Here is a 17,976-nt window from a genome sequence, read left to right as displayed (position 1 = left end):
GGTTAGAGAACATTCATTATTGCACATTTTCTCTATTTACTGAATATATTGTTAATATAGCTGATTTATTACGTTCTTGTCTTACTGACTTAACCATTACCAGAGAAACGTCCAGTACATTTTTGAGGAAAACAAATTGCCACTTGTAGTGCTTCATCCTGTTCCCCTGGGGGCGCTCCTTGCGTCATGAACAGTATTAAGAAAAAAGGAAGGGTTGTGTTCTTCTTTTTAGTATTATGAATGGAACCCTGTTCTGTGATTTTTAGTACTGAACTTGTGTTTGCCAACATTATCAGTAAGGTGTTGATAACGAGCTGAGCTGGGCTCGTGTGAATAAGTTCAAGATGTCTGCGAGCGCCGTGTACGTCTTGGATTTGAAGGGAAAGGTAAGGTAACGGGGGGGGGGGGCCTTTGCTAAGCTAACGGTAGTCTAGCTAGCACGTTCTTCCTTGTCAGATTATAATGCGGCTCAAAATGCAGCGAGCAGCTAGCGTATCTTCCGCGGTTCATATTGCTGTGTAAGGGTTTTAGTTTGTAACCAAAGTCAGTAAGTTTCACTTCGTGTCACCTGGAGAAAGATCAGGCGATACCGTTACGGAAAATATAACCAGCTCACTAACAGCCAAGGGACCAGCTGTTAGCAGCAGGGAGTTTTGCACAGAATTTAAAGCTGGAGGGCTTGTGATAATGCTTGAGGTTTTACACCTACAGCCGTTTTTTAAACCGAATAAATCGGTACAAAAGTTAAAAAGGCATCCATAAAATTCTTGAGGCACCAGGTTTACCTATTTTTAGTCTCCGCCCACATCGCTGCTTTAAGTTGCAGGTGCATTATAAACACGTGGATTCCTTTTAAAATACATTCAGTGTTTTGTATAAAGGTGTTTGCCAGCACTCGTGTGAGGAGCTAATGTAATTTTGTCTTATTTTAAGACATGTTTTGTTTACAATAGGGATGATAATGAGAGTAATTACAGCACATTATTATTATATGCTGCCCACAATGGCAGTACAGAAATTCTAAGATACATTACATATGATCATGCACCAATCCCCCCTCCCCCAATCTGATTACATTCTGATACATTTTTGTTTTGTAATTTTGCTTCTGTGCACCAGTTGTCTCAGTTTTTATCAGCATCTCTTCTTCTTCCTTTTTTTTTTTTAAACTCTCTTCCTCTCTTCTCCCCTTTAACTGTCCGAGGGTGACTTGTCTAATGTTAAGTGCAGAGAAGCAAATAGATATACTGGCAGACTCTATGCACATATGACTTTGGGGTTTTGCACCCACATGCCATGAAGGCTGTGACAGAGGCCCACCTGATGTGTTATGTTCTCCTTTTCAGTATTCTCAATGGAAGCCTGTTCTGTGATTTTTTAGCACTGAATTTGTTTGCCAACATTATCAGCAAAGTGTTGAAGTGGTCTGCCACCTCATCACTGCTTTTTAAAAATTTTGAAACTAATATTGTTTGGTTCTCCTGTGGCTCATCTGGTTGAGCAGATAACAGATGTGGTTCTCCCCCATAGACTATTTCCTGTAGTTTGCATACATACATATAAATGTTTCTGCAGAATATAAAAATATTGAAATCAGCACCAACAAAGTTGTTATTTTCAGCATCACTGCATCCCTTTTTTTTCAGTTTTAACATTGTTTTGCTTATGTTAATTAACTACTTTTCTTTGTCTTGATGTTTTCATCGCAACTTCTGTCCACTGATTGATTTGATAAGTGACATTGTGAGGAAATAGGACTTTAAAAATAAATTGGCAGTAAGAATTTGTTCAAAACAGCTGCATTTTTAGACAAAAATTTTAACATTTGGTGCCGGTGTCATGATTATGATAGTAGAATGATAGTAGTATGATATATTATAGTAGTAGTACATTGATGTTTCAATGTTTTGTTCTGCATCTAGGTTGTATAGAAAATATATATGGTAAAATTACACTTGATTTGATGCTGGTAGAGCAATATAAAATGTAATAGTATTTCATGAGCATAACTCAGTGACACTCCTCAGCTTTTTACTCCGATAATGCAAGCTGCACATGTCCTTCGCTTTCAGGTCCTGGTGTGCCGAAATTATCGGGGAGATGTGGACATGTCGGAGATCGAGCACTTCATGACCCTTTTAATGGACAAAGAGGAAGAAGGCACACTATCTCCAATCCTGGCCCATGGAGGAGTCCGTTTCATGTGGATCAAACACAATAATCTCTACTGTATCCTTATTTTTCCCGGCAGCACATCAGAGTTTACAGTCTCCATGTGTTGTACTGATTTCTCTCTCTTTTAGCTAAAATTCTTAACACACATCACATCAGTGGTTGCAACATCCAAAAAAATGCCAGCGTCTCCCTGGTTTTCTCTTTCTTGTACAAAATTGTTCAGGTATGACTGAATATTCCTCCATCTTCTTCACTTTTTTTGTAGTTTTTTTTTTTTAGAAATTTAACAATAACAAAGCCATATAGCCTGTTGAGAACAGTGCATGAACATGTTTATGTGTGGTGTTCTAGGTTTTTTCAGAGTATTTCAAAGAATTGGAGGAGGAGAGCATTAGAGATAACTTTGTTATCATATATGAGCTGATGGATGAGCTGATGGACTTTGGCTACCCTCAGACCACTGACAGCAAGATTCTCCAAGAGTGAGTATCTTTTTATGTTACCTGCATTAAGACAATGGCTGAAGGGTGTGCCTGGTTTTCAGGGTCACAGTTTGGTCAATTTTTTTTTGTTGTTGTTGTTGTTGTTCCACCACTGAATCTAAAGTGTATAAAATAACATATTAGTCATTTTGAAAGCAAAGTCACATTACTACTATAACAGATAAAAGAAACAAATTAGTACCACCTAGTGGTGAGACTGCAGATTGCAACCATCTGAATAATCTATGGTGGCCATTTAAAAATTCCTAAGGACATCTGTGTAAGCTGTGCAGATTCCCTGAAAGAGAACGTGCTCTAAGGTAACAAAAACAAAACCTTTTACATTTTGAGGTATTGATCCAAATTTGAAAACTACATTATGAATATTCTTTCTTTTTTACCAGTCGATACCCCTGAATCCTACACTTGGGAGGACCCTGAAGCTGGTATACTGGTGTCAAATACAACTGCAATTCCAAAACAGTTGAAATGTTGTGGAAAATGTAAAGAAAAACAGTATGCAGTGAATTGCAAATCTTCACAGTGGAACATAGAAAACATCAAATGTTTAAATTGAGAAAATCTTAAGAAAAAAAAAAAAGGTTGAAATTCCAATTTTGAATTTGATGGTGGCAATGTCTTAAGTTGGGACAGGGCCATGTTAACCGCTGTGAGACATCCCCCTCTTCTTTTAACAAAAGTCCATAAACATCTGGGAATTGAGGAGACCAGTTGCTGAACTTATGACAGAGGAATGTTGTCCTATCTGATTTCTTCTGATAGAGGATTCTATCTGCTCCGCAGTCCTGGTTTATTTGTCGTATTTTTTGTTCAATTCAATTCACCTCAGTCCATATTAAATGAGCACTGGCCCAGATAAGATGGTGGCATTTCTGGATCATGTTCACATATGGCTTCATCTTTGCATGACAGAGTTTTAACGGCAAACTGAGTTCACAGACGATGATTTCTGGGAGACTTCACCCCAGACAGGTTATCAGGGGGTAACACGGAGACACAGACACCTATTTATGTCCACACTTATGGCCAAATTAGAATCATTTACCTCACATACCTCTCATTTAGACTGTTGGAGGAACCTGGAGCACTCAGAGAAAATGCACACAGGCAAACTCCACACAGAAGGGCCTCAGCTGACCCACAACCAGCATTGCTATGATGCAGCAGCACTAACTGCTGAACCTCTGTGTAAGAGATTATTAAAAGTTAGCTTTAGGGTGCTTTCCAACTAACCCTACTAGAAAGCTGTAGGTGATAAACAACAACTGGGCTCCATACTGAAAAGGGAGTTTAGCATACCCAGGGTATCTTTCCGTTACCTGGATTCACTTACCCTAACATCAGCAATCAGAATAAGCAGTCACATGAAGGTGGTTATCAACTCTCTCAGTAAGCCAGGGTTTCCCTTACACGTTAACATGAAAGGGCTGATCTAACTGATTGCAATTATGCATAAGCTTACTGGCAGCAGAGAGGCTGATTTTACAGCGGAAGATAAAATGATACTATGGGAGAAATATGAAGACGTTAGACACTCAGTACAGACTGAAAGTAACACATCTGCTGCAGACAGGTCACCGGTCTGTCACAGAGCTAACTAAAAGAGACAGCCACATGAGTGTGTGTGAGGAAATGCACTGTGCAGTAGATTAGTATTCAAAGCACTGAATGCTAGAGCCCATTATGCACTTTGCACAATGCTTATTATATAAATAAAGTTGAGCCTATTTGAAGCCAGGAAAGAAAGCTGGATATTTGTCATTAAGACATAGGAGGATCTGATGGATTATAATTGAGTATTTCATGAAATTAATGTTTGAAGACATTTTTATTGTGTCAGCTGAAGCCCGGAGATGTTTAACACAACAAATAAATATAAAAATGAAATTCAAACGTAGACTTAGGTGGATGATATGAGGTCACCAAGTGCAAATAGGTGTCAAGTTTTAGGATCATCAAATGTTTTGGAGCCAACAGTGAAAAAAAATTAAGGAATAAAGTTACATGTTGTAGTAGAAGATTTGGTACCTGCTGATCCCTAATCTCAAACCTAACCTGTTCTGGAGCAGGTTAGGTTTGCAGCAGAAGTTACCATGGCTGTGCACCCTGAGAAGTAAGAAGTGATCCACCTTCGTAGAGTGGAAAACCCGGGTTTAGCCTAAATCCTGCTTCGTACTACAGGCCTCTGGTGCACTGCCAAAGCATTTCAGGGTGAACTCGTATTCTTTTTTTTTTTTTTTTTTTTTTTTATTCCCTGAGAATAAGTATGTGGATATGAATACTCTCCTGGCAGTAATCACTCAAATCATACAGTGCAACTAACCTCAATAGAAACAACAGTAGATGAGATCCAGCCAAGTTTCTGTTAACAATAACCACTGCTTTAACTGCTAATTTCCTGATGACATTTTCTCAATCAGTGCAGTACATTCTGCTAAAAAACATATTTGACTGCTGCAAAGTTTTTCTGTCACATTTTGCGTTTCCCCTTTATGCGGTATTGTCCTTTCTTTCCAATATACCTGCGAATCAAAACGAGCTTACTGTCATCACCGTGAACAACTGTAAATGACCGTTTAGTCGTTTGGGAGTGGGTGATGTAGACGTGCAGAAAGCTAACTCTGGATTTCCCCCAGATGAGTACAGTAATAAGTAAGACAATCCTCCCTTGTAAACTGTGAGAGTCTCTGTTCTTCTTTGATGCTTTCTGGGAACTCGCCACTACAGACAGTTCATTTCCCCTTTTCTCAGTTTTTCCTCCTGTTTATATTTTGTCTCTCAGATACATAACCCAGGAGGGCCACAAACTGGACACTGGGGCCCCGCGACCCCCTGCCACAGTCACCAACGCTGTCTCCTGGAGGTCAGAGGGCATCAAGTACAGGAAAAATGAGGTCTTCCTGGACGTCATTGAGTCAGTGAACCTCCTGGTAGGAACTCCTTGTTTTAGAAGGCCTGTGTTGCATAAGGAATGCTGGTCACAGTGTTTGTAAACTTCCTCCCTGTGTGCGTCACAGTGTACTCAGATTGTCCAGCTTGCTGTTTGGTGTACAGTGATATCTTTGATGGCGAACATGTATTTTGATCTGTTCTTCTTCGACTTATTGACTGATTTAATCCCCCTCTTAGGTTAGTGCCAACGGGAATGTTCTACGCAGTGAGATTGTTGGTTCCATAAAGATGCGTGTCTTCCTGTCTGGAATGCCCGAATTACGGCTCGGTCTCAATGACAAAGTTCTGTTTGAAAATACTGGACGTGAGTTCTTTCTTTGCTGAAAAGACGTGATTTGAGCTTAGCAAAAAAGTGGCCTGATGGAACTTCTGAGCAATTTTTCAGTGGAGAAAAAAGGATACAGTATAATGTTCTAGTATTGTTTTATCAAGCGTTATCCATATGATGCTTCAGACCATCTGGAAAAATAACATTTTAATTGCAAGAAATATTTAGTCTGTGTCTGATTCATGCTAGTTTAGGCAATCCGTCTAAATCGCCTTTGGTGTTTATTTATGCAGGAGGGAAGAGTAAATCAGTGGAACTGGAGGATGTCAAATTTCACCAGTGTGTCCGTCTGTCTCGCTTTGAGAACGACCGCACGATCTCCTTCATTCCTCCCGACGGGGAGTTTGAGCTCATGTCCTACCGCCTCAACACTCACGTGAGTAATATGTGGCAGAACAAATGGAGTAGTTGGAGAATCTAGACCAGAGGAAGGATCTGAAACGGTCTGACATACCTGCCTGCAGACAGCATGCAGGCCGCTGGAGCAGTCAAACAATTGGGTGTAAACTAAGGAAATCCAGACAGATAATCTGTAGACTGGATACATAAGAACATGTGAACCTGCTTAATACTTCAAATCGAATGGTTACAATTCACTGCTGAAATCTGAAGTCCCATTTAAACTGAATCTCAAAGCCACTTGTGGAAATTATAAAATTAAAACTACCCTGTAAAGCAGTGGTTCTCACACTGTGGGGTGTGGGTGGCCAAGTAGTGAAACTAAATTTGAATTTTTTTTTTTTGTGTGTGTAAACTAAAAGACAGAGTTTGCTGATGCTGTCGTGCTGACCATTATTGCAGTGAAATTGAGCTTGATTAAGAATTAAGGAGCATGAACTGTTTTCAGCTTCTGAAGTGGGAGCTTTGCAGAAAAACGTTTGAGCACCACTGCTATAAAGCATCTTAATGCCACCTTTTTAATCCCAAAAGGATAATGTGGTTGCTGGCTTCAAATGAGCATGTCCTTTTTAGGGATTTTCTTTCCATAATGGACCTTTAGGGGGCGACTATCTATGTAAACACAATTGTCCGCTTAGATTTAAGGCAGTAAATCTGTGTTACTTTATTTAACATAAGTCTTTGTGTTTTCCTGTTATTTCTGGTCATTTGATGGAAAAATATATATATATATATATATTTTAGTAAAGTAAAATGGAACCAGACCTAATAAAAAAAACGGTTAAAAATATTTTCATTAGAACTTTGGGAATTTTCCTTTGGGAGAAGGCCGTTTGCGGGGCTAGGGATAGTGGGGGTGGTATTTGTATTCAGAGATAAGCCGGTATTTATTTACCAGCAGCTTTGAGGAGTACCTCATCAGTTTATGGATGTTTTTAATAAACACAGTAAAAATGGCTGAAACACAACCACACAGTTCAGTACTGGGTCTGCGGTGGTGGTGCATGGCCACGTGTTATTCAGCGTGTTCTCTTTTTTTTTTTTTTTAAATTCACTAAACACCTGCTACTGAATTATAGATTGCTTCTATGGAACAGTTGCAAAACACCAAGTAAAAATGTATACACACAAACTCTCAACCATCATCCTCCGGTCCGAGAGCATTTTAAATAGCAAACTCTTTTATTTGATTGGCAAAGTCATGAGGTTCAGCCAGTTTAAACTGGGATTGTGGTTTCTATAAGCGTTTCACAACAGTTGCCAGTAAGCGTGCCGGAAAGGAAGTGGTATAGTAGAGCAGAAGTCTTTCGGTTGTAGCTATACAAAACTGAAATTGTTAACCCAAGAAACAGTTTTTTGGGGGGCTATTACTAAAGACTTTTTATTTGTTTTAATTCTCTATATTTTATTTTAGTTTTTTAAAAAGGCTTAAACATGTTGTAACCAATGTCAAAAACTATTAGAAGGTTTTTTTTTTTGTTTTTTTTAAAAAAATACTTTATTTCATACTTTAGTTATTCTACATTACACCTGCTTCTTTACTGTAGTATTCTTCCTATGCATCAGTATGGTTTGTTTGCGTATGGACAGAATAAGAATCCATTCCTTTTAAATCCTGCTCTCTTTGTTGGACATAATTCACATGGAAAGATTAAACTGATTAAGGGTTAGTCTCTTGTAACTCAGTGATGTAACTGTCTGTTTTAAAAGGGCATGCCAAGAAACACTCCAAACCTTTGCGCAATCTTTTTATCTCCCTAATTTTTCCTTTACATCATTTCACACAATACAAAACAAAACTGGAATATGATATGAGTATCTGTTTTTGCTGGTTGCTGTGGAATCAAAACAAATGTATGTGCTTGTCTCAAAATGACTTGATATTTGGTTGCTGTAATAACACTTGCCATCCACTAGGTGGTGGGCAAGTCATAGGTTATTTAAAGTGTTGTGTTCATGATCTTTGACAAATGTGTGCTTAAAATCAACGTGCTTTTTATATCCTAGGTGAAGCCTCTGATCTGGATTGAGTCTGTTATCGAGAAGCACTCTCACAGTCGGATTGAGTACATGATTAAGGTAGGATGCTTTTTCACCTGTTACATTAGCTGCTGTGTAATGTGGAGCTGAGCTTAATGCTGTCATAGCCAGTCATGTGATTCCTTTAAAAAATCTAAGTGGAGTAACAAATGATTGCGGCTCAGACTGGCTTAAGGTATTGTATGTTCAGTCAGGCAAAGTATACAGCAATTATTATCTGACTGTTTATGTTCTGTGTTTTGCTGTCATGCATGGTAACCCTCACAATTACAGTTTTAAATGAGCATTAAATTAAGTCCTGATTTAATACCTTGTTTAAGCAGCTCATCGTGTTAGGCTTGACCTGCTTGTTTTGGTTCTTAGGCAAAGAGTCAGTTCAAGAGGCGTTCCACAGCCAACAATGTGGAGATTCACATTCCTGTACCAACGGACGCTGACTCACCCAAATTCAAGACCACAGTGGGCAGCGTGAAGTGGGTGCCTGAGAACAGCGAGATCGTCTGGTCAATTAAGTCTTTCCCTGTGAGCAGAAACCGTGATTCATGACCTTTACACATACTGTTATAAAAATTGTGTAATATTACCTGTGGCTTTTGGAAGTTTGCTTATGTTATAAAACTACACAATTCTGGTTTTTATTGTTAATAAAAACAGATTATACACTTCTCTGAAACAATGAGGAGCAGCTGTGGACCTTCATAATATCTGGTTTTCCTTTTACAAGCTCAAACACAGTAGATTTATAGTTTGTTTTGGTCTATTATTAAAGAGCTTGTGTTGCAACTTCTCACAGGGTGGAAAGGAGTATTTGATGCGAGCCCACTTCGGTCTGCCGAGTGTAGAGGCTGAAGACAAGGAGGGGAAACCGCCTATCAGCGTCAAGTTTGAGATCCCATACTTCACTACCTCAGGCATCCAGGTATGATCTCCATCAAATGGTGGTTTCACAAATGATTTGTCAACCCTAAATAAGCGATGAGGTGTTAAACACAAGGAAACAGACTGAGCAGACAGCATAACTGTTTTCGTCATTCCTCTATGATATACGGTCTGTAAGCAGATTGAAGCAACCTGTTTATTTGCCCCTGTGGTTTTGATTATTATTTTGGATTTAGAATTCCTGGTATGCAGCAACATTACACAGCTGTCCTCTGTTTCCACAGCTGGAATTTAAACAATCCACTTCTGTCTTATTTTTGGCCAAAGGGGGCAGTAAGGGAGCACTGTTAAATAGTCAGCTTCCCCTGTGGTTGAGAAATTTCTAATGTTGAACCAAGCAAGACAGTGAGTTGAACTTGGCCCTCTGCTTTTATGTTAAGCACAGTGATATAAAATGTCAGCCTTGGTAGCAGGTAAGTAGATTCTTTGGATTTTTATTGCATTTTGACTTGAAACTTGAGACCGGAGCTGACTTTTAGGCTTCGTTTCTCCTCCGTGTTTAAATGAAATCTCTTGCTCGCCGCAGACTTACACAGATGTGCTCTGCTCATACTGTATAATCACAGTTGTCCTGTGATTATATGTGTAGCTTTTTCCCATGTCTTGATGTGAGGAAACAATGGCGACTTGACAAACTTCATTTGAAAATATCATATTATGGCCCTCCAATGAAAATAACAGTGTTTCCACAGGTACATTTGCACAATTACACCTCAGTTTTACACTAACCAGAGGTAATTTAGCATTGTACATTTTTTATCTAAAGCAAGAGCTCCTGAAATATCCTTAGAAATACTCTTAGGGGTCAGATGTTTAAGCTTGGCATGGTAAAAGCTGCTTTTAAAGAGCAGTAAGCCAGACATCAGTGCTGTTGCCTAACTGCCTTAGAAAATCATTTAAACAAAAAACACATGCACACTGAGTTTTTTTTAATGCCTTCGTGAGCACAACAGCTGTTTTCAGGTTGTGTGTCATGTTGTGTGAAACGGCCATCATTTCGATTTTTGCAGCTTCTTTGCACCCATAACTGAACTCATCTGTTGTCATTGCTGCACCTTCTTGTTCTCTCTGAGCCAGCTTCATCGGCCAAACATAAACATACTTACTCGCTCTCGTTTGATTCCTTCATAGTCATCAATACATGTCTGGACAGATATAAGCTCCTTTCACACATGCACTTCATCACGATAAACTGAAGCCATTTGAATGTGTTTGTTTCATCTCTCCAGTTTTTCATTCTGTGTAGGAAGGGGGATGGTAAATCTTGGTGAGGAAATAATATACGTACTACTCTTATAATATACGTACTACTCGCTTTTAAGCATCTAGTTAAACGTAAATCAAGGAAATGCCATCACTAAATCTGTAGAGCAAGCCGAACGCGGTTACAACTGGAAGCATTCAAAGCGTATGTAAACTTCCTACTTCAGAAAACCACAAGTGTATTCTTAACAATAAGCTCTGTTGTCAGCTTGTAGTTGACTCTTTACAACTGTTGGAGACACTCTTCTGCTAACACAGTCTCAATTACATCTTAACTTTTAATACTGTTTTCTCTGTGACTCTCATTAAAAGAGCTAAAAGGTCATATTTTCCAGCTTCTCCACATTTCCTATGGTGCTCGATAAAACTTTATTAAATTCTACGGATATTATGCAGCCCACTCGGAAACAAGAAGCTCAGCTTAATTGAAATACATGATACTTGTAATTGGGTTGCTTTTTGGCAGTATAAGAATGCTTGCTGTTTTCTGTGGTAATTGGGTAGCTGAAAGAAATAATCCACTTTTCATTCCTTCCTTTAAATTATTGCCCATCCATAAATGAACAGATGCTCGAATAAAAGCAAGTGCATAAATTGGTGCAATAACACGGGCAGTTTTGGATTGGTTTTGTATATTCATGGGATGAGGTCTTTTCCTACATTAAAAACTCACATCATCCGTAAGAATGGAAATTTATTGTTCCAGAATAAAAACCCAAAAACAAAACATACAAACAACATTTCAAGTCATAGGCTGTAATGGGCAGTAAGATTTTTGCAGCTACAGTGCAGATTTTCTGTGTTTTAGTGTAATAGTACATCAGTGTAGGAGATGAATCCTCTTTTTTGTGGTTTTCTTCAAACACTGATGACCTTTGGTGACTCAAACATGCATAAATAAAGTGTTTTCTCAATACTTTAATCTGTACACACCCTGGAGAAGTGAAATTGTGCTCAGCGATGAGAATAAAGCAGTCCGTGTCTGTGGCCTTTATTTTGCTTAAATTTCCGCAGTACATTTAAAGTCATATGAAGGAGTTGGAGTATCTTAGAATCTCCTTCACTAGTACAGAGAGAGTGGAGCAGGAGATTGCAAATGCGGTGAATCAATCTGTGGTGGATCAAGCGATATAACAGTGTGTTGTGGTGAAGCGGGCGCTGAGCCTAAAGCTGTTGATTAAAATGGCCGGTCTGTATTTCTAACTTCACCTGTGGCCACAAGCATTCGGTAGTGACCAAAAGAATAAAATCACAGATACAAACAGCAGAAAGGAGCTTCCTCTGTACGGTGTCTATTCCCACACTTTGAGTGAGGAACTCAGATATTCAGATAACTCAGAGTAGAACACCACTCATCCACATTGAAAGGAGCCAGTTGAGGTGGTTTAGTCATCTGCCTAGTATGCCATTTGGAGGCCTCCGACATGAAGTGTTAAGGGCATCCCTAACTGTTAGGAGACCGCAGGACATGCTGGAGAGATTACATCTCTCTGGGTGGTTATGATGAGGGAACTCTGCTTAGATTGGTGGATTTTCTTTTTTTTTTTTTTTTTTTTTTTTAATTGCTGGGCAGTATTTAGTTTTTCTATCTGGGTAAAAAAAAAAAATAGTAGCAAATTAACTAGAGCTGAACTGCAGCTCAAAAATATGATTGCATTTGAAACACCGCCATGGACAAATGACAAGATCGTTTTGTTCTTTTGTTTTTTGTTCAACTTCATTTGTAACTTCCTGGAAGGAAGCCACCTGAAAAGGTCTGAATCTGAAAGCCACAAATGCACCCCAGGGATTTTTGGCCTAACGTACTTCAGCTGAGTGCTACAGATTGCTCATTGGGGTTAAACTAATTATTTAAGCTTGTCTGCAAGGTAGGAGTGCGTACAGTGTTTCATTAAGCGACTTGGATGATCATTTAAGGGTCATTTTGTTTTCAGCTCAGTTTGTACCTTGGCTGATTTGTAATATTTAAAGAAAAAGGAAGTTATGTTCTAATTTGAGAAGTTATTGAGATTTATTAAAGTAATGTTATGAACTGCCTTTCACATCATAAGTATATAAATAAAGTATATCATAAATATAGTAAATAAAGTCAGAAAGAATTAGTGCTCAAATTGTTCCCTAGTTGTTCAAGGTCTTCACAGTACAGCAGTCAAATGGTTCTCTGATTTGGGGACCAGAAGCTCTTTTCCCCATGCTTGCATTGACATGGTGCTGCACCCATCATTTTAGAGGGAAGCTATTAAGAGCCGTATTCCCATCAAACTCTTGTCTCAAGACTGTAACCTTTCCCTTATTATAGGGCAACAGCAGACTGGGTCTCAGACCCAAATGCAGCCAGGAACACCACTCTCTACGTGTGAGAAGAAGCCGTGAAGTTTAATTAGACACATGTAAATATCAAAGCATGAGAAAGTTCCTCTTAACTCTACCACTAAGTGTAGGGGAGTGCACATGTGAAGTATGTATGATGCACGTAACGCCACCTTATAAACTTAACTAGAAAATGGAACTACCCCACACTTTGGCTGAGTGGCACTAAGAGCAGAGCTGTTGTTATATTTTCAAATTGTGCTTCTTTAGGTGATGTGGAGGGAACCCAAACAAGCTGGCAGATGGCTTTTGGGCTATAACTTCTACCAAAAGCCTGATAAGTGCAGACCACACATGTAGTCTGTACTTACCGAACGAGATACAACAAACATCCTCTTTTCCCCTTCTCATCTTACAAGCCATAATGATATTTTGCGGAGGATGGCTTTTGATGCCGTTTTGCTGACTGCGTACCCACGGTCAGGCCGACTGCATGTTTGGCTGCAGCGTTTGAGGAGAAGTGCTGTGCCGGCAGACTCGGTGATCCCATGTCTGTGTGTTTGTCGTCATGTCTCTGATGACCACGGCGCTCTCTCGCTCTGACCTCACTGTGTAGTGGAAGGTAATAACAAGGCGGCTGGTACCGAGGCCTCACCAGAGCCCTGCCACCACTTGACCAACAAATTCCTGTGCCGTTTATCCCGCTTCTAGCTGGGAACTGGCATGATAGAGACGTGACATGCTGACATCTCCCAGAGAGGGGTCATGTCAGCTTTAAAATGGCTTTGCTTTCATCCCTGCAAATTATGACACCACATATTGACTTTTTTTTTTTCTTTTTGTGATAAAGCTGGTACTGCTCAAGAACACGTAGGCACGACAGACCAATCTGCAGCCACTTTTGCAGGGTACACTTATATATTGCTATAACAATACAAAATTGCCATGCAATTACACGGTAATTACCATATAATTACCACAAAATTCTGCTTGTATTGTCATATGTTAACTGTGATATTATTCAAATAAGTGAAGCAAGATTTCAGCATTTAGAAACACTTCAAATACACACATTGTACAGCTAATAGTGTTATTTCCCCCACCTGACTGGGAAAAACATTGTGCAATCAAAGATGGCCATATGTTGAAGATGGTACTGTATTTTTAGAGTCTCTTCTCGAAATTCAGCTCTGTGGTAACACTGGGTTGGTGAAATATCAGTTAATGGCTTGTGAAAGTTGAATCTTGATAGTGCTGATATGCATTTTTTTTTTTAACACTCCCAGGGCTTAAAAAAATACAGTTATGTAAATTATTTTTGTGTGTCCCTTGAAAGCTGTTCTGTAGCTGCTTCCTTCTTCTGCGTCTGACTCATACTACAGCTTCCTCATCAACAACACTACTTTTACTACAGCTCGTAGCTCATTACAGGCTTAAAAGTGTATCTTTTGACTCTTGAATGCTTACCAACCTGCTGACTTGAGAGGTAACAGGGTGAAGAATTTTTAACTTGCTAATATGTAAAAGGCAGTTAAAATAAAGTCAAACTATTATTGTGAGTAAAAAGAAAATGCATTAAACTATAGAAACATATGTTTTATATGTTTCAGAGACCTTTAACTTAGCCATTAAACTCTTACTTCAGGAAGCCTAATAAGGAGCCATGAGGAGTTACTAGTGAGCAAAAAGTAGTGCAGCTGTTATGAGAAATAATTTTGTTACTAATTCATTTTTTAATACTATTTTTTGCAGTCAGGATTCAAGAAATAAACGTGTTACAGTTTTATACAAACAACAAATGGAACAATAAGTGCGCCTTGGGTGTAAATTAAGCTCATGGTGCTTCGGTGGTTAGCAGTTACAGTAAGTGTGAATAAGGCCCCGTTTACACAAGAGCGTTTTCAGTGGAAACGCTGTTGTTTTGCCGTTTTCGACAAGTAGTGCGTTCACACGGAAATGTCTCAGAAACGATCTACGTTTAGGGAAACGCAAGACGCTGAAAACGCTGCACTTTCTGTTGCCAGGCCACAAGTTGGCAGTGTGTATATAGGAGCCGCAACTATAGTGCGCATGTGCGAGTGCCCCCATTTTCAAAAAGCAGCATTTTCATCCATGTAGCGTTTTGAAAACGCTCCACTCTGGAGCCCGTTTTCAAAAGGTATCGTTTTCGCTCTGTTCTCGTGTAAACGGGACACCAAAACACATCAAAACGTAGCCATTTTCATCTGAAAACGTCCTCGTGTAAATGGGGCCATTGTCTTTCTCCCTGGTTCATGTCCTGTGACCTGTCCTGGGTGCACCTCAACTCTCACCCTATGACAGCTGGGATAGGCTGCAGCGCCCCCCCCCCCCCCCCCCCCCCCCCCCCCCCCCCCCCCCCCCCCCCCCCCCCCCCCCCCCCCGAAGTAGATAAACAGTTAATGGAAAGATAGATGGACTTTAGAACCCTAATTTTAAATAGTTTGTATTACAAAAGCAAAATGGTTTTTGAATATAAAGTATATATAGTTTGCCTCAACGCTATATTTAGTTTATTTTAACATGTGTGGGTACTATTCCTGTGTCCATTGTACATTAAACTGTTGTTGCATTGTATACACACACAGCAGACTTGGATATCAAGCAGGCAGCTTACTTAGTTTGGTCACTTTGCATTTTTCTTTTCAACGTTCCCTCTGAGTGTTCATGTTCTTACTACAGTCCAGATTTGCATGTTAGGTGAACTGTCGGCTGTAAATTTGCTGTCGGTGTGATTGTATCTAATTGTTTTGTTTGTTTGTTTTGTATGTATTAAAGCTGTTGTTGATTGCCCATCCCGGATTCATGCTGGAAAGTTTCCAAGTGCAGTTTAGACGATGGATGGGAAATGTGCACGATGATGTATTTTAGCTATCTCAAATAACTTGATGTGAGGAAATGACTCATGCAATATACTCATGAATAACATATTACTCTTGAACTCCGACACGAGATAATCTGAGATAGTACTGGAGATGACTTATTGACCCCTCTATGTACCCCCCTTTTTTTCATTTCAAGCATGTTTATATTAGCTGCTTTGTCTTTTTTTCCCTCGTAGGTGCGTTATCTAAAGATCATTGAGAAGAGCGGATATCAGGCCCTGCCGTGGGTGCGCTACATCACCCAAAACGGAGGTGAGTTAAAAATTCACTGGTACTATTGTGAAGAGTGCCCATATGTGCAGGTATTAGGCAACAGTTGGGTAATGCAGTGCAATGTGGTGGGAACTGACCTTGCACCGATGCAGTTCTATGAAAAGGGGATACGCTGCAGTACACGATGTCAATGTGGCAACGTCCTGCGAAATGTGAGAAAGTGAACTTTCTTTCTCGAGCTTCCCTGATCTTCACGCTGAGATTACCAAGGTTGCACATGTTGGTCTTTTTTCTAATGTTGCCAGTAATTGCCAAACATCCTCATCTCATTTCCTTCATATTCCATTCATTCTGGGTGGAAAGCATCAGCTGCCTCCATTTGATTTCTCTCAGATTCCCTTTTTTTTTTTTTTTTTTTTCCTTCTTTCCATTTGATTAAGTCCTGTTCATTTCCTCCCCAGATTATCAGCTCCGGACCCAGTAGGCAGCGCCTCAGCCGGCAGTAGGCAGGTGGAATTCAGACGGGGTGGAGTCAGGCCACTAATGTGCTATCAATGGCAGGTGGCAGTCGTAACACCAGAAGATTGCCAGTATCTCCTTTTTGTTTAGTTTTATATGTTTGAGTTACATTCGTTTATGATCAATGCAAATCTTAGACGGAGCCTTCAGCTAGACAAGGTTCGAAATTGATTGTTTTACTGCTGTGTGGCTCCTGATACAAAGGAGGTCAAGGAAAGCAGGGGGAATGTTTACATCACCCGATGCAGCACGGAGTTGTGTACAATCTATCACAGTGGGTGAGATTGTTAAAGTGTTACATTTCCCATTTAACATTACTGTAATCAGATACATACCGGTCAACATCACACTCAGCCTGAAAAGTTTTTTTTTTTATGAAGCTGCTTTGGTCTGCTACAATTCCTTTTTGTTGATTATCTGTATATATTTTGTTAAATGTTAACGATCAGTGTTATTAGTTAAAAAAAACAGTTGAAAACAAACTTGTTTTGTATTATCTTCTCCATGTGATGCCATTGATACGTGCCAGCGTATTGCCTTCCTGCTTTGCTGTTGTGCTGTTTGTTGGTCCGTTTGACTCCCTTGACATTAAGCTTTGCAAAAAAAAAAAAATAACACAAAAACCTAAATGTGGTTAGTTTCAGTTGCATGGTAAACAGCTAAAAATCCCGATGTTCCAGTCCAGCACCTGTTTTTCTTTCCTCTGTCTGAACCTACATGCTTTTGAACCATTAAATGTCTATTTAGAGAAAAATGTTCCATCATCTGCTTGCGTCACTTTGTATATAACATTACTGCGATCATCACAGTGAGCTTGTCATAGTGTCACATGCAAACACCTGTACTGCAGAACAGTGAGGATTGCTGAATGGAGGGAAAACTTTAGCGAGAGACACAGAGGAGGGGGTTTCCTGTATCAGACCTGTGGTTGTAGCTAACCCTGGATGGTTCTTTCCACACTAGTCCTGGAGGTCTTTTCAAACAGTGCGGCTCTTAATGTCCCGGCCGCCGTGATATCATAGGCAACTGAGTGCAAGCACTCCGTAAACAAGCAGGAGAGCTGGGAAGGATGTGACTCAAGCTGTGGTCAATGATCGCAGACGTGCTCAAGAGAAACGTAGAATGGACCGACACAGACTAGTTATTGTTCACACCAAGCCAGGCTGCAGTGGTGCAGCATGAGGTCACTGCTTAACTTTGGCTTGTAATGGGACTGTGATACTCCTAATTCATGTGAGTCACTGTGAGCAGGTGCCCAAGGTTGTGAGTCTGTCACAATGACCCAAATGGCCAAATTACCTATGGCATGGCTGGTCTTGATTTTATCATTTAGATTCCAGTTCTCTCTATTTTTCTTTAGCGCCGTCTGTTTTTGTTGAACACCTACACAGTCAGGTGCTCACAGGCTGGGAGCAAAACACGAATCACTATC

The 17,976-nt window shown here is 39.8% G+C and overlaps 1 protein-coding gene across 1 annotated transcript; it reads left to right on the top strand.

Moving 5' to 3' along the window:
- The first annotated feature begins 173 nt into the window (after positions 1–173).
- Positions 174–17,300, top strand: ap1m1 (adaptor related protein complex 1 subunit mu 1). Its single transcript, XM_030752469.1, is given in 13 exon segments — positions 174–386; positions 2,073–2,229; positions 2,332–2,343; positions 2,346–2,398; positions 2,527–2,657; positions 5,461–5,608; positions 5,808–5,934; positions 6,192–6,334; positions 8,365–8,436; positions 8,761–8,919; positions 9,191–9,316; positions 15,989–16,064; positions 16,487–17,300. Coding segments are annotated over 13 exon segments (1,269 nt in total). The 5' UTR covers positions 174–344; the 3' UTR covers positions 16,510–17,300.
- Positions 17,301–17,976: the final 676 nt, after the last annotated feature.

This window comes from Archocentrus centrarchus, chromosome 17, assembly GCF_007364275.1.
Source record: "Archocentrus centrarchus isolate MPI-CPG fArcCen1 chromosome 17, fArcCen1, whole genome shotgun sequence".
In the NCBI taxonomy this organism is placed as follows: domain Eukaryota; kingdom Metazoa; phylum Chordata; class Actinopteri; order Cichliformes; family Cichlidae; genus Archocentrus; species Archocentrus centrarchus.
Note: the sequence above shows the minus strand (reverse complement) of the source record. Positions and strands in the feature narration are given on the sequence as shown.